A 26,518-nucleotide genomic window follows, 5' to 3' on the forward strand; every position below is an offset into this window, starting at 1 on the left:
AAAAATGGCAGGTATTCTAAATTGCTATTGCGAGCCATCTAGTCAAATGTTATAAGGCCAGGTTTTTGTTTGGTTTATGGAATTACACACCAGAACATAATTGTAATCGGGTTTTGAGAGGTTTCCAAACGAGGATTTAAATGTTTTTAGTTAGTTCGTAATTCTCCAGTGCAGGTAACGTCGCATCTGCCCAGCATCCCTCATGCATTAACGGGGTTTGATTTTTATGTAAACATTTTCATGAACAGGTCAATGTGGTTTTGGAGTGTGAGGTCCAGACTTACATGAGGTACAAATTCGGTAGAAGGCAGGATGCCCTGGCCCACATATCCCTGGGGCAGTAGATCGCACCTGTCTGTGTTGCTCTGGACTCTCCTGCCTGTTGGCTTTGGTGAATAAGCTTTCAGACCTGCACACATGCTCTTTCAGGCTTACACACATCCTGGGTGCCAAATCCTCCACATCTGTGCTGGTCAGCCTCTCAAGGCAGGCAGGAGAAGGCCCGCCATGCCTACAGACTGTGTTTGCTCTTTGTGAAGCTGTCCTTTGGACTAATGTCCTTTTAAGTTCATTTGGCTTCAGTTCGCAAAGCCCAGGTTAGAAAGAAAGTCCCAGGAATTTCTGTGAGACCCTGAGGAGCTTCATTAGCTATTACCGCAGCAATCAACACGTGTAAGAGAGACCGGCTGGTACAGCCTCTCACGGCTAAACCCTCAGGCTCCCAGCAGGAGGGCCGTGACTAATGGAGCCAACAGCCAGCAGCATCTGAAGTCCTGCTGAGCTCTGGAGCTTAAAAGGAGCCTTTGCTAAAACACAGAAGTGTGTGGAGCCCTCTCCGAGACAGCACACCTTGTCCTTCCACAGCTAACATTTCTGGGATATTTTTATACACTAAATTCCAAGCTGCACATGAAGAAAGGACTGTGGTAGCTGTGAGGAAGTCAAAAGTTTCATCAGCGCTACCTGATGACGTCACCCTTCATTATCCTATGTAAGATTTCTAATGCTGATTTTTATATTATCAAGAGATGACTGCCCATGAAGAGACAGGGCTACCTTATAGCACTCAGAGACACAGGTGTGTCCTGGAACTCTGCCGTGGAGGGTCCAGGCAATTGGGCCTGTCACCTCGTGTAAAAGAACCAATTAAGACAGACTCTGGATTGGCTAACCTGCATAGGAAAGTTACATTTGGGAGGTGGTTCTGACCATCCCTGGGAATCTGCAAACTGGCCATTGATGGTCCCTGGTGTTAACAAAACCCTAGGGCACCAAAGCATCAGATACAGAAGCTAGAAGATCTGTTAGAGACCTTCGTGTGCCTCTTGCCTCATCCAGAACTCAGCCTCAAACATGTGAAGTCTTACTACGTCAACTCCTGTGATGTCTGTCTGTCTGCTGTACAAAAGGCACCATTCAGAAACAAATGTTGCCACGAACATTCCCCAACTCAGACCAGAATCTGCTTCCAAATGTTCTGGCAAGAAGCTTTACTGTCCTACATGGATGGGTGAAGGGGCGGAGGGAGGAAGGATGTGTAAAAGGTGCTATGTGTTAGAATTCATATTTTATATCAGATTCAAAAGTAGATAGAGATCTAAAATTCCAAAAAATTCAATCTATCTGTAATTTTTAGACAGCATCAAGGAGTAGGAACTGGAGAGGTAGGCGATTCCATTAACTGATACAGTCGGTCCACACCCCCTGTTACCCGTCAACTAAATTATCATCAGGGTGTCAACAGTCTATCCAAAAAGCTCATGTGTTTGGGATGAGATAAATGAAGCCCACCTAACTCTGGTGCAACTGCCTACTTAGGAGCTTTGTGATCCCGCCAAAGACAATCTTAGCACATGTCACCTGGCGAGAACCCAAGCACCTCAAGGTGCTGGCTTCGTCATGCCCCATGCCCGGATGATCTTCTGTAGTTATCAATTGCTCTTGCTAAAGAGAAAAGAAAGTGAGACAGACCACAGATTATGATCAATTATCGTCATACCTTGTAGTCATATATTCAGCTCTATGACCTGTCAAAAAATAAAATAAAATACAATAAGTATCCTGAGTGGAATCAGTGGGTTTGATTTGATAGTCATGTGCAGCATCGGCCCCTTATCTTAAGATACCGAGTTACAGATCTCTTGGTAGAAAAGATGTAACCAGCATATGATCACAAATAATTCAAGGCCATTATTTTCATAAAATCTCAATCCAAAATTTGACAAATTCTATGGGCTAGAGAAACATGTTTCATTTGGCAATTTGAGGCAGTTTCTTGCTTTTCTTTCTTTTTTTTTTTTTTTTAAAAAAGAGAGATAGCTGTTTGACTAAGTTCAAACAGAAAACACACCATGCCTATCTAAAAGTTCCATGCTAGTGATAGTTATTTGCTCTCTTTTGATTGACAGACGAGCAAATAGGGTTGGGCGAGCACAGTTTCCCATAGACGAAGTTGGTCTTCTCTCTGTGGTATGAAATCAGGGCACTGGGAGGGAACTTGTGTTCCCTATTCTGAAAGGACGCAGACATCATTAAATTATTCTACAGTCTATCACCTTGTAAGCGAAAAGTCTTTCGTAGAGTTCTGCATCTAAACCGCCAGCTGCTTCTCATACATTACATATGACCTTCTTGTTGTAAATAATAGGGCTAAATCATTCTAGCACGCTCACGGCCTGTACGCATTTCAAGTGTGCAAGCGTCTACAACTGCTGTTACTCATCCTGCATTCAGGGTGGAACCATTCAGCTGGTTTGTTTGCAGCGTGATGAGAGGGTCTGAAGGAGTCTGAAACTAAGGCTGGCAGAGAAAGGCCACACTGGAGCACAGGTAGGTGAGCCCCGCCCATCACACAACACAGTGATTCAGGCCACAAGACAAGACAAGGCCAACGGGACAACAGGCTGGTACGAGTGGTCAGCGAACCCTCCCCGGCCACAGCTGAGCCCCTCTCTCTACTCTCCTTTCTTGAATAACTAGTAACACGAGAGACTTGATGTGTGTTGGTTAAATGGGGGGGGGCAACAGATATTCTCGGGGGACCCCTTTCTCCAGTTAGATCTGAGCCGATACAAGTTGTAGCAAGATCAGATTCTAGCGAGAGCTGCAGTGAGCGGAGTGTGGTAGATGGCACCTTATGGCCATCCTAATGGAAACGCCATGGGAGACTGGGCTAGACTGGATTTGAGCAGATGACAGACAAGCCTGAGAGTACCTGTCATTTTGTTTGGGCTGAGGCCATAGAAGCTGGCTGAGATCATCTAGGGTGAATCAGTGGGATGAGCCCAGGATTGAGGAGACAGACACTATCTGGCATGTCTGTACTATATTGCTAGGTTCAAAGCTTTATCATGACATTGGTGTGCTATAGTAGTAAAAACAGACCAGAAACTATCCACATAAATGTCCTAAGCAGAAGATAAGCAACAGGCTCTCTCCAGTGTTTGAAGCACTATATATTTCCTTACTAATTTTGAGACAGCGACACTAGGCAACTTTGGTATGCTATAGCCTAGCACTCCTGAATGTTCTGCTTTAGCCCCTGGGGACTGGCGGTATTTGTGTTTCCATACCTGGCCTGAGCACTTTATATTAAATATGCTAACTCATAGTTTTCATAACTTTTATGAAGTAGCTTCTATTATTTTTCTTACTTTACAGAAGAGATGGAGCACACAAAAACATGACCTGACCCAGGCTGTGTTACTGTGGCATGGGCCTGGCCTAAGGTTGAGGTTTATTTTAATTACAGATCTGAAATCCCGAACAGTGTACTACATACAGTACCTTAAAAAAATGTAGCAGTTGGGGTGGGGATGGAGCTCAGTGGTAGAGAACTTGCTGAATATTCGGGAGGCTGTGAGTTCAATGCTCATCCCTAACACACACACACACACACACACACACACACACACACACACACACACACAGACACACACACACACACCGCATGTGAGCAGACACACACACACACACACGCACTGCACACACGCACAGCACACATGCACACACGTGCGCATGCACACACATGCACAAACACACACACACAGCACATACGTTTTGGCATTGGGAAGATGGCTCAGTAGATGATGTGCCTGCCATGTAAGCATGAGCACCTGAGTTCAGATCCCAATGACTACGTAAAAACTAAACATGATAGCACATGACTCTAACCCAGTGCTCGGTAGGGTAGAGACAGGAGGATTCCTGGAGCTCATTGGCCAGCTAACCTAGCCCATTGGTGAGTGCCTGTTTCAGTGAGAGATCCTGTTTGAAAAACATAAAGGTGTAGAGTGATCCAGAAAGATATTTTGAGTTGGGCAATGGTGGCACATGCCTTTAATCCCAGCACTTGGGAGGCAGAGGCAGGTGGATCTCTGTGAGTTCGAGGCCAGCCTGGTCTAAAAGAGCTAGTTCCAGGACAGGCTCCAAAGCCACAAAGAAACCCTGTCTCAAAGAACCAAAAAGATATTCTGTGTGACCTCTGAGGCCTCCACAGGCATGTGGACATACATGCATGTGGATATACATGCATATGCACACGTGCACATATCCACATGAACATGCACTTACACCCGGACAACACTTTGTGATCAATCCTAGAAGGAAGGAATGGACCCCAGCTTATACTTTGACCTGCCTGGTATGGTTAAAATAAAATACAAAATAATGAATTAAATTAAAAATTACACAGACATGTGACTGTGCAAATTACTAAATACCTTCACATTTAAGTTGAGGAGCACAGCCTAATCACCTTCACGTGGTCCGATATTAGAGACACTGATGATTAGGAGAAGTGAAATATTTTCTAACCTGGAAACTTCGATATTTTTGCTCAACTATCCCAATCAATTATTTCCTCGACTGAGAAAAAGATAAATGATAAGACAACTTGTGCTATTTTGCTCCTCCCACCTATGGCCGACAAAATGTACACAGAAGCCATTTGGAATAACGAACTGAGAGCAGCGCCGTGGAGTCACGGTGTAACTGCACGGCCACATCAACGGCTTTTCCGGGTACCAGTCCCGTGTGCATTTCCACGGAGAAAGGGGCTTTAGTTTTTAATCTATGTCATCATTACAGATCAATAACACATAAGCAAGGACAACTCGCCTTCCTAAAGAAATGCCAAAGCTTCCAGTGCTCTGAGGATTAGATTTGTTTGGAAGTTTATTTAATTATTAAAAACTAAAGTCCCCAATTAAGCCACTTGGAGGGAGAAAAAGATCAGGATTAAGTTTTTGTCTTGGTACAAACAGCTCCTTGGACCACCTATTTGGGGAGGGAGAGAGGGGTGGGGTGTTGTTACTGAGGTAGAGATTGGCCTTGTTCTGTAGCCCAGGCTCACCTTAACCGTTCCATCCTCCTACCTCTGCCTTCAAGTGCTGGGACTGCAATCTGGGATAACCAGCTTCTTTTAATCCTCTTACATTTTGTTTCACAATTCTGAAGTAAATTATCTTTCACACTTAAATGTTTTTTTATTCAAAATGAAGGTTGGGGACAACTTGAGGTCTAAGAGAAAAAAAGACCTAGAGAATCCTATTTACAACATGCCTAGGTGGAACTGGACCTTTGGTTTGCTTCCCCAAGGAGAGGCTGGTGAGCAAACTTTCCAGCCGCTTTCCTTCCTAACTCCGACTACTGGGTGCTTCTGTAAGGAGACATTATTATTCACAATCCGATCCTCTTTTGAAAGAATATTTGTCCTCCTACTCAAAGGCAGACAATGGATTATTCCAAGATAACCTATTTAATTCCTTTGTCAAAAGCGGCATGTCTAGGAGAAGAAACAATATAATGCAGAGATGGGTTCCCACCGGCTCATTCTTCTGTTTAGCTGTACAGATATTTCTACCCCTCTTACCTCTGAACACCTCACACAAAGAAAGAACTTGATGTGAACACAAAAGCTCATTATTAGACGAAAAAAATTTCTATGTCCCAGTTTTATAGATAGAGATCTCATTTACTGTGGCCGATTCAACTTCCATTCAAAAAAGAAACGATCTCCCTAAAAGATCTAGCAGTCTTGTTGGACTGGGGGAGACGAGAGTGGCTTCCATACCCATGTGTTTCTTCTTTCTATTTTGGCGGTTTTTAAAGTCCTGGGAGTCTGAGTCTGGAGAATGGTGCCTTAGGAGCCTGATTCAGTTGCTTCGCTGGGTTGTAAATCAAAGAACTGACTGGGCCACTGGTAGCCTGCCAAGAGCCGGCAGCAAGACAGGCCAAACACATGTCTGCAGCTAGAGTTTCGTCTGTGGACGATCAGCTGCTAAATCCCAGGGCCGGGCTATTTGGTTTTACTAGGAAGGCCGTTTTCGCAGCAGCAAGTCTACGAGAATTCAGAGGTATTCCTATCTGAAGTGTCAAGCCAGTCCCCAAACACGCCACTTAATCCTGGACTACTAACCTTATTTAACCAGATGGGACTTGGATTCCTTCCCAAGGGCTCACTGTTAGACTGTTTTCCACGGGACAGGCGCCCTTAACACTCCTAGTCTCCCTTGTTGTAAGCCTATTAACAGGAACAGGGCTTGCATGGAAAGTCAGCAGGCTTACATGGGTTGAACCCTTTTAAAGGGTGTGTGTGTGTGTGTGTGTGTGTGTGTGTGTGTCTTCTGCTCAGTTTCTCTTGGAGGTTCAAACTAGGCATCCATGAGTGACCAGCAGCTGATGTCAAGCTGGCACAAATTATTGGACCAAGAGCAGCAGAGGTCTGTACCGAGTTAGTGCATAGCACCCTGATGAAAACCATACAGGTCCTTTTCACAGAGTTAACTGACTGTCACACCAGGGACACTGGAGCCCACTGAAAGAAATTCCCAGACCAAGGAATCCTGTCTTAGCGTTCACAAGGTATGACAGCTTTACGGAGTGTGGCTAAGGACAGCCTTTGGCAAACGGTCTCAGCCTACAAGGCCAAAATGTAGCCCGATCCAAGAATGACATGGAGATTAACATTAACCAGTGGGGCTTTTCTCTCTGGGAGACAGAAAAGAATTCATGCTGAATGACTACCATAAAAACTGCAGAATGTTACTCCAAGCCACAGTAACACACGGGGCAAGCAGGCGCACAGCTCGGGTCCCTCGATCTCACTGTGTCCACGGCAGCTCTCAGTCCTGGCTAACAGCCTTTCCCTGCCCTGAGGAGAATGCTATTCTCTGGGGGCAGCAAGGGACCTCGAGGGCATTGTGTGAAATACTGGACACTTGTGAAAAAATGAGAGGAAAAAGGGAATTCATTATGAGAGAAAAGGAAAAAAACCCCCACAAAACTAGGCCATGATTATACAAGAAAACTATTCAGAGATAAAAAGGTTTACAAAAAAGTTTAAACCTACAGAGGAGATCAAAGAACAGTACAAGGAATACACTGATCATCCGCACATAGATTTCATAATTGTATGTATGTTTGTATGTATGTATGTATGTCTCCTTTTAAAAGTCCTGAACCATGCCATGGGGAAGTAAGTTCTGGACAATGTTTTTTGTTTCTTGTTTTTTTTTTTCCTCTCAAGAATAAGAACATTCTCTTTATGACCACAGTATCATTATAATACATAGGAAAATTAAGTCAGTAATACTTAACATATAGATTATATTCATTTTCCGTTATGCTTAAAATGACCTTCATAAGTTTTAAGTTTTGCCTTTTGGTTCAGATTTTAATTAAAGTTGACACATTTGGTTATTTTATTTTTCTTGGATGCTTTTTTAATAGCTAAAACAAAATTTTTTTTTCTTAGGTATGACTGACTTTCAGCCCATACCCTGGGAGCCCAGATAATGCATGGTAGCCTTTGCCTGCAGCCATTCCCTGAGGAGGATAACTCCTTTGAAGCAAGCCATAAGGTAAAATGGTAGATACACTGCCTTGTGGGCAAGGAAGGTTCCAGAATGCAGGAGGCAGAACTCAGGTAGAAGACAGAAAACTCTTTTTTAAAGATTTATTGATTTTATGTGTAAGACTGTATGTATGTAAATGCACTGTGCGTGTGTGTGCGCGCGCGCGCGTGTGTGTGTGTGTGTGTGTGTGTGTGTGTGTGTGTGTGTGTATGTGTGTGTGTTGCTTGAAGAGGCCAGAAGAGGGCACCAGATCTCCAGGAACTGGAGCAAGCCACCACGTGGGTGCTGGAAACCCAACTCAGAGCCCAGCAAGTGCTCATAGTGGCTGAGCGGCTTTTCTGGCCCCGGGAGTCTCTACTGAACTCAGTCATTCCCACACCTCATGCTGTAGTTTCTCTTGTCCTTTTCCCAGTGCCCACCAGGATCTAGTGTGAATAAAAAGAACTGAAGCTTTAGACCCCAGACACTTAACTAAGGTAGGGCTTTGCCCGAATAGGTTTGTTTTTCCTTTCTCCATTTTATGAAGACAAAAGAGGGAAGCAATGGTGTTTATATAGTCCATTTAGCTTGTAGTACACCCTACCCCAGTTTCCTCATTTGTAGAGATGAGGAAGCTCACAGTACCCAGTTAAGACTATAATTCAGAACAATGCATAGCTCCGAGAATGCTTTGTTAGAATCAGTGCTATTGTGTTTGTGACCACACATAGGAATGTACATATACCATTAGATCATTTCTCAACTACCAACAATGCCTTCGGGAAGAAAAAGAAAATCGCCCAGACTGGACAAACTGGTTTCTACAATCCCAAAAGGCAACAGATGGGGCAGTTATTGGCCCATGCAAATGGACAGGGGTGAGTGAGACCGGAGGGCAGAGACCTCCCCACCCCAGGTAGAACAAGCAGAGACTGGGGTCAGTGGGTGTGGGTCCCTCCCTAAAGGAACCTCCACACCAGAGATACTCTTGCTTGGATTTACCTCTAAGCTTAAAATGGCTTCAGAGAAGAACACAATTATCAGTGAGACAGGTCAACTGAATCTAAATGTACATAAGTTGAAGGCGTGTGTGTGTGTGTGTGTGTGTGTGTGTGTGTGTGTATGCGCGCGCACACACACATACACATACACTTCACGCTCTTCAAAGAACACTCATCACACAACACACAGGCCAAATCATTTCCCCGTTTGCTCCCAGTGACTGACCTTCTCCAAGAGTCCTCTGCAGCAAGTCATGCTTAGCCTGAAGCTTTGTGATGAGATTACTGCCTTCCAAGAACTCTCGGAGTTTCTGCAAAAGGAGAGGTAAAAACTCAAACCCATTCCGTGTCCAGGGACTTCCCAGAGGGGCGCTAAGGTATAGCTGCTTTGTGTCCCAGAGTTCTGCTACTCTCAGTGTGGTCTCTAGTCTAGTGGAGTCAGCCATCTCCTGGGAGCCAATGGGAGATGCAAGCGCTGGGCTCTTCCTCCCCAGATCTGTTGAAATGGGCTGTATTTTAGCAACCTCCCCAGTGACCTGTACCCACAGGAAGGGGGAGGGGGGAGCCTGGATTGAGGAAAAAGGGGCAGGAGGAGCTGAGTTCCGGTCTCCAGTATCAGTAACCTTGGCACTAGGGTGGGGGGGTGGGGCCAGGAAGATCCCAGGTGCTGATTGGCCACATTGACTACTGGTTCAGAAAGAAACCTGTCTCAAAAAACAAAACAAAACAAACAAACAAAAAAAACAAGATGGAGGAACAGCTGAGTAACACATCCTCACATCTGCTCAACACCCAACCTCCTTCCAGTCTGTTTCAAAGAAACCCCATCTCCTAATGCCCACCCGGACCGGCTCAGTCTGGAACCGTGAGGGTGTGCAGGTGAACGTATTTTTAAATCAAGGCCTCCAGGAGACTGTGGCGTCGTGGCAGAGGGGCCCGAGGCAAGCCAGGCCCTGGGCTCCGTCGGGAGGGGCTGGGGAGCGGGCGCACCATGAAGTAGAAATGCTCCGTTTCTTGCTGGTTAGCGCGTCTCTTGGCGATGCTGGGTTTACTCAGGTAGGTTTCAGACACGGTGGACTTGACGGACTCCGTGGACCGGCTGTGCTGGAAGCACTCAGACACATCATAGTCTTCGATAGTGACCATATCTTGGATGGTCTGGAGGGTGGCTTCGGTCGTTTTCTTGACCTGGGCAGAGAAAAACGTTTCTCTCATTAGCATATTGCTCTGTGAGCCTCAGGTTGCTCAGCCAGCGTCAGTCCCTGGGGAGGGTGGAGGAAGAGAGGCAGGTCAATCGGACCTCGGGTCACCAGTCTGTGCCCTTATAAATCTCACAGACCTCTGGAGACTCCCAATTTCATTTCTGTTTACTATTACCTTTTAGTTAAAGTAAACCCGCAAACAGAAAGAATGCACAGACCATAAGTATACAGCCCGAGAAATAATCTCCAAGCGGACACACCTGTGCAAACACCGCTCAGACCCGAAGTGTACTTTATGAACGCCCTCACTGTCCTTCAAATAAAACCCCCACACCTTTCTTCCTCTCGATCTACTAACCTCCCTCCTGCCTTGCTTCCTGTCTTTTTTTTAAGTTGGGAACCAAAGCCAGAAGCTTATATGTGCTATGAGCAAACATCCTTCCTCAAAGTCACACACCAAACCCTCCCCTGAATTCTAATATTTTGGTGGTGTTTTATACAAACAGAACAGTACAGATTATATCTTAAAATTTGATTTCTTTTGCTCAGTGTCAACGAGATTCATTCCTCATGACAAATTCTCAAGTATTTCACTACTTGACATTTATTGCTAGGATAAATCTGCGCCCACTCCCCAGCCCCTGTGATTGATTGATGATTAACTTTTAGTTTGGGTCTTTTATGAATTAACTACAATTCATGAACATAATTTTGATGGGATACGCATACATGGACGGAATTGCTGTATATGGAAAATGGGAGATTGTTCTCTAAAATGATGCTACGTATATTCCCACCAGCCTGGTGGACAATTCCCATCACTCCGCATCCGCGGCAACAGTTGGCACTGTCGGTCCTTTCAATCTAGGGCACTGTGCTGGTGTGCAGTGGTCTTCGGCCGTACCCATAAGCATCTCCCTGTTGTATGAGCTTGAGTGTATTGGCCTATGTGACAGGTACCTGGAATCTCTCCTGTGAACACTTTGTTGAGACCTGTCAATCAATACTCTACTGGGCTCTGAGTCTTGTTATTCATTCATGTTACTAATTATTTTCCCACTCGGTTTCAGCTCCATTACTGTCTACATGATTACAGCTCCTACTTTTATTTTTATAAATTTTTAGTGTGTTTGTGTGTGTGTACGTGTGTATGTGTGTATGTACATGTGTGTGTACGTGTATGCGCGTATGTGTGGATGTGTGTGTGCACATGCCACGGCACTTGACTGGAGTCAGAGGACAACTCTGTGGAGTCATCACTTTTACAGGGTTCCCAGGCTTGAGCTCAGGTCTCCAGGCTTCTGTGGTACATGCCTTTAGCTGCTATGTTGTCCTCCTGATCCTGGATTCCACTTTTGATACAATTATTTTTTCAGTTCTTTCCTTTAGGACTAGAGCTTGCTGTGCCCTACTTATGAAACATTTCTTCATCCCACGGTCACAACGCTACTTAATCCTACTTCCTAGTGCTTTGAAATTTATCTCCTAGCCTCACCTTAATATTTGCTTTTTATTTATCAAAGATTGCTTCATCTGTGCTCATCAAATCTATCGTGAATTAACAGGTTTTCTTTTTGTCATCTAATATAGAGTCTAGAGTTTAGCTCCATTGTCCTCTCCTAATTCAGATACTATTTTATAATGCATTGTCATAGGAAATTAGATATATAGTTCTACACACTTAACTGAGACATTATTACTTTTATATATTCAATATTAATCTTGATTTATCCATGTATTTAATAGGTTCTTTGATCTCCATTGCTTATATTTTAAAAGTAACCACTGGGAATTCTTTTTAGTTAAGTCTGTTTTATCTACTTGAAAGTCTTTTATCTCTCTTCACATATGAAGAACTGTTAGACAGTTATTCTTCAGTATGGAATGTGCCATTGTACTTTTTGTGGCTTCCATGTTCTTGCTGAGTAAAACTTTTACCTTTAGTCTGTCATTGTTTTGAATGAAATCTTTCTCCCCTCCATCTTCCTTTAAAGCCTCCTATCCATCTTTGGCTTCTATACTTTCACCATGTCTAGGTACTCATACATACATTTCTATCTGTTTCATTTATGTGTGTGTGTTTGTGTGAATACACATGTTTGACAGTGGGACTGTGAGGACAGCGGACAACTTGAGAGACTCTGTCCTCTCCTTCCATGTGTGTCCCAGGGAGGAGCTCAGGTTGTCAGACTCAGCCCCACATACAGATTTTAAAGACAGATCCTAACTGAGTCATCTGCTTAACTTCTGGCTTTCTCCTTGTCTTTTAAGCTACTCCCTTGGTTTCTAAGAGGCCAGCTACAACAGCACACTGTGTTCTCTTTGCCTTGTAATCCTTTTCTTTTCTTCTGTATTTTCAATTCTTTTGATTCTACTGGTAGTATCGTGCTGATTTCCCCTCTGAGATGTCCCTTTTGGCAATTCACTCTTCGGCTGTGTCTAATCTACTACCCACCCACCACTTTGAAGTGGTTTGCCTGTCATTCTTAGCTCTTCAAGGGCTACAAGGTTATTTCCCGATCTCTTGTCTCGCTGCTTGTTTTCTCTGCTGAAATCTAAGCTGGTTTTCATCTCCTTGAGTCCAGGAAGAAGTTCTTCTGCAGCGTGTTTCTGATAATTCCACTGCTGGTAGCTTCTGTGGTCTGTCTCTGGGATTTACAATTTCTTCTGGCTATCACCAGTGGCTTTTCCAAATTAGGTACACTTCTTGTACTTAATTATCTTCCTTACACATGTAAAAAATTTTAATGGCCCTTACATTTATTTTATTTATTGTGTGTATATGTATGGGAACACCCATGCCATAGGGTGCATATGAATGTCAGGGGAAAACCTTTGGTATTCAGATCTTTTTTTCCACTGTGTAGGTTCCAGAGATCGAACCTAGGTCTTTAGGCTTGGTGGCAAGTGCCCCTACTGATTGAGTCACCTTGTTGGCCCTTGCTAGACATCTCTACACAGATGTCTAGAATTGAGGTCTAAACTAATCTCATCAGCCTCCAAAAACAAAGTTTGTTTTTCCAAGCTTACAGGACACCTGTAGCTTAGAATTTGTAGATTTTATTACAGCTCAAAATACTGGACACACTTCCTTTTGGGAGGCTCTGGCTCTTGTGTCATGGGCTTCATGCTTTGCCATGTACTTTGTCCTGGACAATAAAACATGAATGCAAGAATTGGCTGAGTGATCCACACCATTACTCTAAGAAGTGGAAATCTTTTTAATTACGTAAAACGACAATAAAACCCAAGGCCGTTGAGGCTCGGTGGGTCAAGGTGCTTGCTGTCGTGCCTAATGGCATGAATTGGATCCTTGGAACCTCCTTGGCTGGAGGAGACAATCGACTACTGTTAGCTATTCTCTGACCTCCACAAGTGTGCCATGGTGTGCATGTGTGTGCATGCATGTACACATACACACACACATACAGAGAGAGAGAGAGAGGGAGAGAGGGAGGGAGGGAGGGCAGGAAAAAACATATTGCGTGGCTAGAAAATCGGAGCAATCAATCAGTACTAGTCTGGATACTGAAAAATGAGCATGCTATGGGACTTCTTAAAAAGATGCAAAAAATGCCTGGTGGCTCACATCTTTCGTCCCAGCACTCGGTAGGCAGAGGCAGGTGGATCTCCATGAGTTCGAGGCCAGCCTGGTCTACAAAGCGAGTTCTAGGACCTTGTCTCAAAATAAAAATTTGCAGAGAATGTAATAGATTTTGTTGTTCCTGGAGTATGCATTATGTGGAGAGTAGCTCTCTCTGTGAAAAAGCACATTTGGACATTGGTGTAAGTGCCCATTACTACGGGCAGCAGCTTCACAGGCCAGGACTGTCCGCCTCTGCCCATGAAGGTTAGGAGACTCACTGCCTTAGGTCAGGCCAATGTGTTCCTGTTATCTGTGGAGACATTTCTGAAATGGGCACAAGGCGCATAAACCATATTTCTAAATTAAAGCATACTTTTAAATATGATTTAATGTATCTGTGCATAAATAAAGTGACGGTTACTGAAGGCAGATATATTTTTAAAGCTCCCCGAGTTTATATTCACATTAGGAAATGGAAAGTCTGTTAGTTGACTGAAACACTATTAGATAAGTGGTACCCCCTCTTTACTCATGGAAACTCCTGCTGTTTTACCAAGATGTGTGAGACTCTGCGCTGTTCTCTCAGGCAAGGCACTGTGGGAGTCGTGTGGGGGTCAAGAAGTAGGTACCGGTCAAAAAGGACTCAAGATAGAAGATGGAAGGGAGCAAGCTTGGCCTCTCGGAGCCACAGCAAGCAGCTTCATGAGTGGGAGAGAATATAGCTTTCAGAGCCACATGCTAATCAAGTCCCCGGCACAGCGCAGCCAAGGGATGGGCAACGGGGGCCACCGCAACTACGGCCACCGCAACCGCAACCGCAACCGGGAGGAGCTGGAAGAACCGGTGTGTTTCCTGCTTTTAAAATACACTGGGGCCAATGAGCAATAAAAGGGAAAGACAGAAAGGAAGAAACGAGCCAGGAGATCTTAACTTGGGGCAGAGGTCGTGATTGCAGAGCTGGGGAGAAACACCTGATGTGAAACCTCTAGGCACATTTGAGAGACATTCAAGTGCTAGAAGTGGAGGGTTCATTTTTTCTAAGGAAATTTCTTAAGTGTAAAATAAAAATTACCAGAAATAGCAGTGTAAGGTGAAGCACAACTTCCAAAGCTACAGAGAAATGCTAAGACCTGAAAGGAGAAAGTGAGTTAGACAGGGAGCGTTGATAGTTTCTACTTAAATCGCAAGTTCCCAGTGCCGACTGCCGAAAACAAGAAGACAGGAAACTCCCCCAACCTCCCAAGACAGCCTGACCCCAAACTAAACAAACAAAAATCACCATGAGTGAAAATTAAAATCCATGCCTGTAGTTTGCCCTAGATGACCTGTCAGTGGGCTGGAATTTGTTAATTAAAGTGTGCTCACTGAGACAGTAAGATAGCTAGCTATAAAGGAACATCTCACTAGAAGCATGTTCCGGTGGATAAGATACCCAGGGGTAGCAAGCAGTGTTTAGCCAATGCACCCAGACGGATCGTACGCACCAAGAACCAAATCAACTGTTTTCCTCTGAGTGAGAACTTCCTCCTCAGAAACGGCGTCACAGTTAAATCTGGAGTTGCCAGGGAAAATAAGACACTATGGCTGGGACTGTGCCTCGTCCCGTGGGATGCTCCAAACTACAGCAGCTCTGACACACAAGCGTGATAATGGGTCGCAGAGGGGATTCACCAAAAAGAAGATGCTACAGCTAACAGTGCTCACACTAATGCCCCATTGGCTGCAGGGAAACACGGGTGCGTTCGGTAGAAGTGGATGCCAAACAGTTGACGAGGAACACACGAAAGACACATTTTTATCCTCAAGGCTGTGGATAAAGATGAGTGATGGGGGAGAGGTAACTCCTGCGGGATTAGAAACATCATCATCATCATCATCATCATCACTATTAGTGTGCTTGTACGTGTGCATGTGTGCATTGCACATTTGGGCTGTGTATGTCATGCCCATAAGTCAGTGTATGGAGGCCAGAAGAAGACGCTGGCTGTCTTCCTGTATTTTCTGCCTTGAGACAGGGTCCTTGCTGAACCGGAAGCTCACTCTGTTGGCGAGGCTGGCCAGATGGTTGTCTCCACCCGCCTGTGCTACCATGCTCTGATTTCACGATGTGGGCGCTGGGGATGTGGACTCAGGTCTGCATCCTCGCACAGAGGCACTGTTACTCTGAGCCATCGAAAGTCCTTCCTGTGAGATTTACACATATTGGCTCTCGGTTGTTCAGTCCTTAGGACAGTCTTTGGAGAGAACCTGGAAGGCCCTTCGCTAGTCTCCGGCTTCAAAGGCACTCTATGCGCTTGCTTGGGGAAACTGTCACCCCAGTGTCATAGCCAACAGAGACCTGTCATCTCCCAGCCACGGAGGCTGGGTTTATGCCGAGGCTATGGAAACTATGTCGGTACAGGCCATAGGTGGCCAGGGTAGAGAGCAGAGGCAGCATCCTGCCCTAGCCTTCTCTCTCTCCTCTTCCCTTAACAGTGGAACTGATCCCTGTGACCCTGTCTGAGCTGGATAAGGTATTACAGAGCTGAAAAGCATCTTGCCTTTGTTGCTCTACCTGGTCTTAGTTGAGGGGTGGTGGTTGCTCCAGAACCACCAGACAAGGCCCCATTGATCCTCTATTGGCCAGAGGTTGTATTTATAAACACTGGGGTCACTTGATTTTTTTAAAAAAATTTATTCTTGGGGCTGCAGAGATGGCTCAGGGGTCCAGAGTGCTACCTGTTCTTTCAGAGGTCCTGAGTTCGATTCCCAGCACCTACATGGTGGCTCGCAACCACCTCTAGTGAGATATGGTGCCCTCTTCTGGCATGCAGGCATAATACTGTGTATGTGATAAACAAATCTTTAAACAACATAAAAATTCAGTCTCAGCAGTGACAGAGCTTAGCCCAAGGATGGCAACAGCATTGTTGCCTAGGGGCTCTCAGAACACAGTTCCTGCCTCCAACTGTCTCGGGACACCTGTGTTCCTGAAGTCCACCTGCCCTGATTCTGATTCTATTGCCCTGATGGACAGAACTGACTCTCACTGTGGCTGAGAGGATGACTTCAAGTCCTTTGCTCATAAGCATCTGGGACAGAATTTAGAGGTCTATGTCTCTGCCTATTTGGGGCAACATGAAACCAGGAATGATTTATTCCTCTTAATGACACCCATGATTTGTGCAGTGGACCTCAGAAGACTCAGAGAAAGTCCATTGGTGGAGGTGAGGTTGAAGCCACTCCCCTCCTCAGGGATGCTGAGGGCTCTCTGCACAGAGCAGCAGCCCGCGCCAGCTCCACTCAGCCCTTCTGAGCTCTGCCACCCCCCAGGGCCTTGTGCCTGTATTCATCTTCTAGAAACTCTCCTCATCTTCCCTGTGGGTTCTTGTGGATCAGTGTCCTCCCTTCTGGGAGCCAAAGCTTGTTCGAAACAAACACAGTGTATGTGTGTTTGCAGTGGAAGACAGTAGACTGTTCTCAATTTTGTCTGCAAGACACCGTCACTTAAGGGACAGATGGCAGCTGTCACTGTCAGCTCTGCACTGGAAAGCTGCAGGCCAGCTGGAGATGCTGCAGGCTGGTGACAAAAGCCACAGAGAAGACAGAGATCTGAAACAAAGATTAGAACTAGGTAGGTTACCTGCTCCAACTCTTAGATCAAGTTTGAAAGGGAACCGAAGATTCCCATGGAAGGTTCAGTCATGGGTTTATACAACTTGGGGTTTTGTTGCAGTCATTGATAATGTGAGTGGAAAAAAACCCACTTTTTTGGTGTGTGTGTGTGTGTGTGTGTGTGTGTGTGTGTGTGTGAGAGAGAGAGAGAGAGAGAGAGAGAGAGAGAGAGAGAGAGAGAGATCTTACCATGAAGGAAGGATTTACAATGGAAATATTTTAACTCTACATGTCATGGAAGTTGTTTCAGCTTGCCTGAAATCTTGCTTGTTATGGCTGAACATACCTTGTCTAAGGCAAATGTCTTTGTAAGTTCATAAAATTCTCCTTAGCAAGCTGCTGGTCGGAGATTTGAAGCAGCGCCAGGGAATTTCACGCGGGATCTTAGCGCAGCTAACACCCAGGCCGCTGCTCCACGCGGGGATCTTAGCGAAGCTAACACCCAGGCCGCTGCTCCACGCGGGGATCTTAGCGCAGCTAACACCCAGGCCGCTGCTCCACGCGGGGATCTTAGCGCAGCTAACACCCAGGCCGCTGCTCCACGCGGGGATCTTAGCGCAGCTAACACCCAGGCCGCTGCTCCACGCGGGAATCTTAGCGCAGCTAACACCCAGGGTGCTGCTCCACGCGGGGATCTTAGCGCAGCTAACACCCAGGCCGCTGCTCCTCTTCCCCTCAGGTGGGCAGTCACACTCGCAGCATCTCAGACAGTCTGGCTGCTTTGTTCTACTAGAACAATGTCCTGACGGCACAAAAGTGAAGGCTCCATTTTCCATACCAAACACTGGGACAAAGGTGTGAAAACGACAGCGTTCTTAAAGCCAGCACAATGAGAGGCAGCGCCATTCTACTTCCAAGAAGCTCTCATTTTCCACCACTAAAAAGTTTGTGTATGTGTGTGTGTGTGCGCGTTCATATCTGTGAGTGAAGATGCGCATGCGTCATGACACACGTGTAGAGGTCAGATGACTACTTTGGGTGCTCATCTCCACTTTCTACCTTGTTTGAGATGTCCTGGTCACTATGGCATATGCCCATGAGTTTCCAGAGAGTCTCCTCTTCCCATGTCCTGCCTTGAGTAGGAACACTATGCTACCGTGTCTAGTCTTTTGTGGGTTGTGGGGACCCGAACCCCGGTCCTCACCCTTGGATAGCAAATGTTTACCCATGGAGTCATCTCCCAACCCATTAATGCCCCCTTTCTTCAGGAGGGATGCTAAGCGAGGAAGGGGGGGTTATACTCCAGGAGGAATTATACCAGCGGCTAGCTTTGAAAATGACCCCAGGCAAATATTCTTAAGATGGAAATGAAGGAAATGACGTCACAGGTTGGTGTAGATGGGGAAGGGTTTTGAAATGTTTATACTGCGTGGCTCTCATTCTGTGAATATCAGATATCCTGCATTTCAGATATTTAAATTATGATTCATAACAGTAGTAACATTACAGTTACAGAGTAGCAATGGAATAATTTTATAGTTGGGGGTCACCACGCCATGAACTGTATTAAAGGGTTGTGGCATTAGGAAGTGTGAGAACCACTGGTCTCCAGTGAGGATTCCAGGGGATGTGGCCAAGGGACTGAAAACGTAAGAAGTAAACAGTTAAGCCCTGAAATGACAATGGCACAAGCCCCTCTGCATGCCGGTCTGATACGGTGTAACTCATCCCTTTCCAAGCCTTTCCTGTCAGCCAAGGACATTTTTTTTTTACCAACATCTCTTGCTTCTTGCTTGCTTCTCATTAGGGTGGACATTGTAAAAATAAAAAAGAATAGTGGAAATGAGGAGAGAGGGCAGAGTGAGAACTCAGAAACTAGGAAGTGCCGAGACTGAGGTGAGGGCACATGAAGGCCCCTCCCGTGGTTGTCCTGTGGTAATGTGGCCCCAATGTGGCCTCAATGTGCCAGGTCTTCCAAGGTTTTAGGATACTGATGACTCTATGCAAAACTTCCTGTCTTTGTTTTATCTTTTCCTGACTGCATCTCATCTGTATTCCAGGCTGGTCTTGCATTCACAGTCAATCTCCTGCCTCAGCCTCCCAAGCGCTGGATCACAGGTGTGCTGTTATCATGCTCAACACAAATGCCAGTATTTAAATGAGAGCAACTGAGTTTTTAAAATGAAGTGGTGTAGAGCAAAGACAATATGCCCCTGGGCCACAAAGGGTCTCCACAGGTTAGTCTAAAAATTCCCTTCCTAGGGTTACCTCATGTGGCAAAGGTCCACACTATTTAACTGCGCAGTCTCCACAATCCAAGTTCTTCAGGAGTGATCTTGGCACAGGAATTCACAACTCTATGTGGTTAGCTAAAGTTTCCCAACAAGGTCTGGGCTTAGCATCTGCACAGACAAGCGAATCACTGTATGTTCTGTTCCCTGTAGGTTTTGGTTTGGATATCCACTTGCCGGTTTTACATCCCTTCTCTTATCAGAGTAAGACAGAGGCGAATTCCTTAGTTAGGGTAAAGACGGGAGCCGCAACGGATCTCCAAATCAGCGAGGTTGTTCCCACGAAAACCACTTCCTCTCTTTGCCTCTCCTGGTAATCAAGGCTGACCAGGATGGAATCATCTCCACACCTCACATCAGGAAAAACACCTGGAATGTCACACCTGCTCCACAACATTCAGGGACTGAACGGGGCAAAGAACACAACTCCTTGACGTGTTTTCTATGATATCAGCTCCATCACCAACTCACCCTGAGGGAGAACCAAACTGCTTTATAATGCCAGGCCTCTGTGTCTACTGAAGAAATCCTCTCCTCCCTCCGTACCACTGGAAATCGGAACCAAGAACTCAGTCCAACCATTCCTTATGGGGACGCCCACTTCCTCACAGTGTCCAGCAAACCAGAGACTGCTGTGCTGGCCACCCTCGCTTTCCAGTTCTTTGACTCTAGAGTAAGCCTTTAAAGGGTGGTGGTGAAAAGAAGCCACCTGCCTCTTCTAGCGTGTGAGGCTGCACGTCTCTTCCCCACGCCTAATGTGGTCTGTATTAAGGGTCACAAGCTCAAACTGTGTAGCAGCCAAACGCAGAACTGGGGGTTGAATGAGAGAACAAGGTGGAAATGAGGTGCCTCACTTCTCTTTTGGCCAGATTTTCTGATTTTTTTTTTCTTTTCTGAGACAGGGCTTCTCTCTGTAACCTTGGCTATCCTCGAACCTGCTCTACTGACCAGGCTGGCCTTGAACTCAGAGATCCACCTGTCTCTGCCTCTGGAGAGTTGGGATTAAAGGCATGCACCACCACTGCCTGGCTGATTTTTTTTTTTTTTAAACAACTGAAAACTTCAAAGCCAAATAAAACAAGCCTGTAGCCTGCCAGCTTCGACCCTGTGTATAATACGGAATTTTCCTGGGGTTTAGAAAGTATTTTCCAAGTAAAAGAGCAGGAAGATTTGAAAACAAAACAAAACACAAAACAGAACAAAATAAAACAAATCACTGAAAGTTCCCCAATATAAACAGTGGATCCACTAAGAGCCTGCACCTTGCAGTAGGCTAGTGAGTGTCTCATAGTTCCTAGCTAAGCTGTAGCCTTCCAGGACAATAATGGGGTCCTTTATGAAGCCTCATTTATGAGCTGCCTACACCAGCTCTTCTCGTCTTCCTAATGCTGCGACCCTTTAATACAGTTCCTCATGTTGTGGTGACCCCAACCATAAAAATATTTTCATTGCTATTTCATACCTGTAATTTTGTTGCTGTTATGAATCATAACATAAATGTCTGTGTTTTTAGATGGTCATAGGTGACCCTCGTGAAAGGGCCAGTTGAACCGGGGGGGGAGGGGGGGTCGTGACCCACCTGTTGATTGATAACCACTGTTTTACTAGAAATAATTCAGGTTGCATCTTGAGTAAAAGGGCTGGTTTGGTTTCTCTAAAAGGAATGGAAGCAAAAAAACCAAACCAAACCAAAATACTCAACAGTAGGTTTTGATCAAATTGCAATCGTGTAGAGACACATTGCTCTTTAAATTTTGTTTTGAAGTATGAGTCTGTCTGTCTGTCTGTCTGTCCAGGACACCCACAACAGACCACTGGGTCCCTGGAGTTGCAGGCAATGATAATCCACCCAGCAGGGGTACCAGAATGAACTGGGATTCCCTGGAAGAGCAATGAGAGCTCCTAACAGCTCAGTCATCTCTCCAGCCCGCAAGCATCCCAGTGAGATGAAAGCAGAGCAGGATACGTAAGGGATGGCATTACTGGCACTTGTGACCCCCTCCCCCATGTGGGTGCTGGGATCTGAACTCTGGTTCCCATGGCAGCACAAGAAGTCCTTTGTTACCACTTAGCAAACTGCCCCGCCCCTTATTCTCTAGGTTTTTTTTTTTTTGTTTGTTTGTTTTTTTTTAACACAGGGCTAACAAATCCCAGGTTGGCCTCAAACTCAATACATAGCCCAAGGAAGACCTTGAACTTCTGATCCTCTTGCCTCCATCTCCTGAGTGCTGGCACTGGAGAGTGATGTGCAAGCGAACACTCCACCAGGGAGCTACACCCCTGCTCCAGTGATAGACTTTGTTGGTCTGAGTTTGTTCTTTATAGCACATTCTACACTCCAGAAGTTATCTGTTTCTGGATAACTTCTTTGGGGGCTGTCAATCACAGGACAGCATCAAGTCTGGCCAATTAGAGAGTTCCATTTCCTGGATGCAATGGTTGGCCCCGACTTAAGCCCAGCCATCGAAGAGCTAATCTTCCGTCACTGGATGAGGACGCTGCTGAGGACATGGGATGAAATGACCAGCAGCAGGACCCTGGAGCTCTGGAGCTATGCCCTAAACCTCACCAGTACCCCTATATCACAAACCCAGTAATGTCAGAGGCCAATTCTGGGTTCCTATAAATCACCGTTGAGAGTCTTGAAAAACAAAAACCATCTGTGCTTCCTACCTTTCCATTAGGAGAGCATGAGCCTGATACAGTCGATGGAAAACGGGCTCTGAATTGTGCAACTGTGCTCCAGCCTCACGATATACTGACAATTCACGTTTTATAGTCTATGCTTTTAAATGTTAGCAAATTATCATTTTCGATCCCACTATTTCAGAAGTGATTTTTTTGCACTTTTTACAACCAATGCCACATTTAGTACCAAAAATTTAGGAACTGTGGAAAGACATAAGCAGGGGGTGGGGGATTTCTAAGTTTAGAAAATAAGATCAAATTAACTTGCATTTTACACATGACTGTACTTTTGGACATATGCAATGAGGTAGAAATTCAGGGAGCTGTTCTCAAGATGAAGTATAGCTTAAGAAGACGAACTAAGTTTACAGCCACATGAAGCCAACTCTGGCAAAGTGTTTATTTACAGAGGCATCAGAACCCTTGCACTGATCCTCTGCGAAGAGTCTGTGGGAACCCTGATAGTGAAGGACACAGTGAGGAGGCCTTCAGAATGACAGGGATGCTGAGGCCGTGTGAGAATGCCTTCCAGCTCAGGTGTTAGCTCAGACCCCAGTGGGTCAGGGAGCATGCTCACCTCCTCCCGGGGAGCACCTTATCTCCTCCCAGGGAGCACACTCACCTTCTCCCAGGGAGCACCCTTACCTCCTCCCAGGGATCATGCTAACCTCCCAGAAAGCACACTCATCTCTTTCTCCCAGGGAGCACCCTCACCTCCGCCAAGGGAGCATGCTCACTTCCTCCCAGGGAGCACCCTCACCTCTTTCTCCCAGGGAGCACTCTTACCTCTTCCCAGGGAGCACCCTCATCTCCTCCCAGGGAGCACCCTCACCTCTTCCCATGGAGCACCTCACCTCCTCCCAGGGAGCACCCTCATGTTCTCCCAGGGAGCACCCCTTTCTTCCAGGGAGCACCCTCATCTCCTCCCAGAGAGCACCCTCACCTCTTTCTCCCAGGGAGCACCCCCACCCTTTCTTCCAGGGAGCACCTCACCTCCTCCCAGGGAGCACCCTCATGTTCTCCCAGGGAACATCCTCACCTCTTTCTCCCAGGGAGCACCCCACCTCTTTCTTCCAGGGAGCACCCTCATCTCCTCCCAGAGAGCACCCTCACCTCTTTCTCCCAGGGAGCACCCTCACCTCCTCCCAGGGAGCACCCTCACCTCTTTCTCCCAGGGAGCACCCTCACGTCTTCCTCCCAGGGAGCACACTCACCTCCTCATTTTCGATCTTGAGTGTGGCCAGTCGAGACTGCAGCTGCTGGTTCCGGAGCATGAGCTCCGCCTGGACGGGCTGCTGGGCGCTGACCTGACACACCTGATGCAGAAGCAGGAAGCACAGTTATGACAGGCACCAGCAGCAGCCTCAAAAGCATGAGTAGTATTCACTGGGTGTGGGTGTGAGCATGTGTCTGTGCATGCATGTATGCATGTGCTTGCTTGTTTGTGTGCAGTCAACAGTGGGGTGTCTTCATCTATTGCTTTCCAAGGTGGTTGAGACGGTCTCTCAAAACCTAGAGTGTAAACATGTCAGCTGGGCTGACCGGCTGGCCGGGAAGCCCCTGGGACCTGTCTGTCTTTGTCCACCCATCCTGTTTCACCCTTGGCCTTGGGGTTACAGGTCTGTGAGGCCTGACTTTTTATCTGGGTTCTGGGGATGGCTGCCCATCGAGCCCACAGGTCTCATACTTCAACGCCACATACAGGAGTCGTAGGAACACTCTTATTCCAACTTTTCTAGTCAGAATGTTACTTTATTGAGACAGATTATTATTATTAGGTAGCCTGGGCTGGCCTTAAACTTAAAATCTTTCCATTTCTGCTTCCTGGGTGCTGGAACAGGCATAGACCACCATCCCTTTCAACAGCCACTGTAAGGCGCCGCTTTTGAATAGTTTTAGACATGGGTAGTGAACAGCTACGGTCTGACAGTCTCGGGGAAGGCAATGGCACAGGAAGCTCTGCCCTGAGAGCAGAAGGCGGGACCTGGGACCGAGCGCCATGCTGGCAGCCTAAGGAATCCTAACCACCACAGGGCAGAAGGCAGAGGGCAGAGGGCAGAGGGCGGTCCAGGTGGACTGTAAGGGCAGAAGGGAGGGTCAGGGAGGTCACAGAGCTTGTTGGCTAGGATGTAGGCTCTGCAGCCAGGAAGCTGTGCCTGTATGCCCGCCCTGCCTTCTACCTGTGCGATTTCAATTTCCTGCTCTACAAGGAGGGATGATGAGACTCCTAATCCTGGGCTGCTGCGACACTGAAGTGATACAATGTATACGGATACAGAATGGTCGGAAAAGTGCCTTTAAAAAAAAAGTATATTTTAATCATGGCTATTAGCCAGCATCAGTTAAATCATATGACTCACCACAGATGTCACAAGATAAATTATCTTTGGTATTGGAAGGAGATATTTTGGGCAAGATTTCAATGATGGATTTGGTCAAAATGAAAGCATCATTAAGATTGGGCATGAAACAAACACTTCCTTTTCATCCTCCTGGCCACAGAAATTGTCCTGGCTGATGAAGGATCCTTCTCATGGGGCAACAGAACATTAGAGGTTACTGCTCCCTAGCAGAGACCGCCATAAGAAAGGGAACCAGCCCACCCCATTAACAGTAAGGAAACTCTTCTGACTGAAGCCTGTCTGTGACTTTTACCACCCCATGTTAGCATATCCACAATGGAAAACAAAACCAGCCAACTATTTGACTTTGGAAAGACAGTGATGGGTAGGATAAATACTTAGCTTGTTGACATGTGTGTGTTTGATACCTGTGTGTTGACACATGTGTGTGTGTGATACTGGGTGTGCTGACATAGACCTGTGATCTCAGCGCTCTAAAGGCTGAGGCAGGAGGATGATGAGTTCAAGGCAAGATACTGCTTTAATAACAAATGAAAATCTCATATTGGTAGGAGAACTGCACCTATAGAAAAGGCTGCAGATTTCAGACGTCCGTGGATTTGGGGATACTAACACAGCCTTTAGCAGCCGAGTGTCCCTAATCTGAAAATCCTCAATGCAAAATGTTCCAAACCCTGAAGCTTTCGAGAAGACTTGTATCATCTTTTTCGAATTTTGGGATTAAGGATGTTTGATCTGGACCCATTATTTTTCATCAAGCAATTTACTAAATAAAAATAAAACATATTAGAAACACAGTAGGCATAGACATATTTATATCTATATTTATTTACCTATTCATAGATCTATAATATATCAATTATCTATATGTAATCAAGCAATCTCTCTACTTATCTATTACTTATCTATCACTGATAATACGCTTTATAAAATTTCCCCCTGGTTTCTTCTGTTCATAGATAATGTATGTTGTTATAATTTATGATCAGTTAAAATGGCTTTCTTTCTTCTTTTTTTTTTTAAAAATCAGGATAGAAGCTTACATTCATAAACAGAATACATGGCAGGGGCTGGAGAGATGGCTCAGTGACTGAAGCGTATGCTGCTCTAGCAGAGGACCCATGTTCGGTTCCCAGCACCCATAGCTCTCGGTGACTTCAGGTCTAAGGGATGTGACGTCCTCTTCTTGCTTCTGTGGGCATTGCCCTCAGGTGAACACTACACAGTACACACACACACATTCACACGCACACACGCCCACACACACATACACACACACACACACCCAACTACATCTTAAAACCCTTTCAAGGCAGCTCAGTGTGGTAGCTTACATACAGCCTCAGCAGCTGGGAGATGGAGAATCAAGAGTTCAGGGCTAGCCAAAGCTACAGTGTGAGTCTGAGGCCATCCTGGCCTCTAGGAGATAAATGACACACGAAGAGACAACTGGCTCCTACAAAAACAGTCAGTTACTGACCTCATCACCCATATGAGACTGAAACTCAAACTTCATTGGTGGACAGAAGGCAGCAGGGTACATCTCCATGAATCTCTGCTTGTCGCTCCTTGGCTCTAAATTGTCAACAGCATTTTCGATAATGTCCAAGCCTTCATGTCTGGAGGTTTCAAGGTTGTACTCTGCCGAGAGGTACGTTCTGAGGGCTCTGTTCAGACTTGCATGGTAGCCAAGATCACAGCACTTCAGAATACACAAGAACACAGATAGAAATGTTAGTTCAAAACCAATTAAAGGCCCAGATGTGTGTTGTGGCCTATGAGCATGAGACCCAGAAGATCATGACATCGCATTAGACACGGGTTTCTTGGCTATGATATCAAATGCCCATGAGCAACCAAAGAAAAATTAATCTCAGTTACATTCATCATTCATGTCTTTCAAGATTTAAAAGACACTCTAAAACTGGAGGGACAAACCAGAGTGAGAAAGATGTTTG

The 26,518-nt window shown here is 45.8% G+C and overlaps 1 protein-coding gene across 2 annotated transcripts in view; it reads right to left on the minus strand.

The window, feature by feature from the left end:
- The window catches only part of Srgap1 (SLIT-ROBO Rho GTPase activating protein 1), a 273,061-nt gene that overhangs the window by 49,502 nt on the left and 197,041 nt on the right, over positions 1-26,518 (minus strand). For both annotated transcript variants that reach the window (XM_075954130.1, XM_075954131.1), the window contains exons 7-11: positions 26,041-26,262; positions 23,412-23,513; positions 9,827-10,024; positions 9,063-9,147; positions 2,000-2,027 (exon numbers count right to left, since the gene is read on the minus strand). In XM_075954130.1, coding sequence (XP_075810245.1) covers positions 2,000-2,027; positions 9,063-9,147; positions 9,827-10,024; positions 23,412-23,513; positions 26,041-26,262 — 635 coding nt within the window. The remainder of the gene's footprint in view (positions 1-1,999; positions 2,028-9,062; positions 9,148-9,826; positions 10,025-23,411; positions 23,514-26,040; positions 26,263-26,518) is intronic.

The sequence above is a fragment of the Microtus pennsylvanicus genome, chromosome 20 (genome assembly GCF_037038515.1).
Source record: "Microtus pennsylvanicus isolate mMicPen1 chromosome 20, mMicPen1.hap1, whole genome shotgun sequence".
Taxonomy (NCBI): Eukaryota; Metazoa; Chordata; class Mammalia; order Rodentia; family Cricetidae; genus Microtus; species Microtus pennsylvanicus.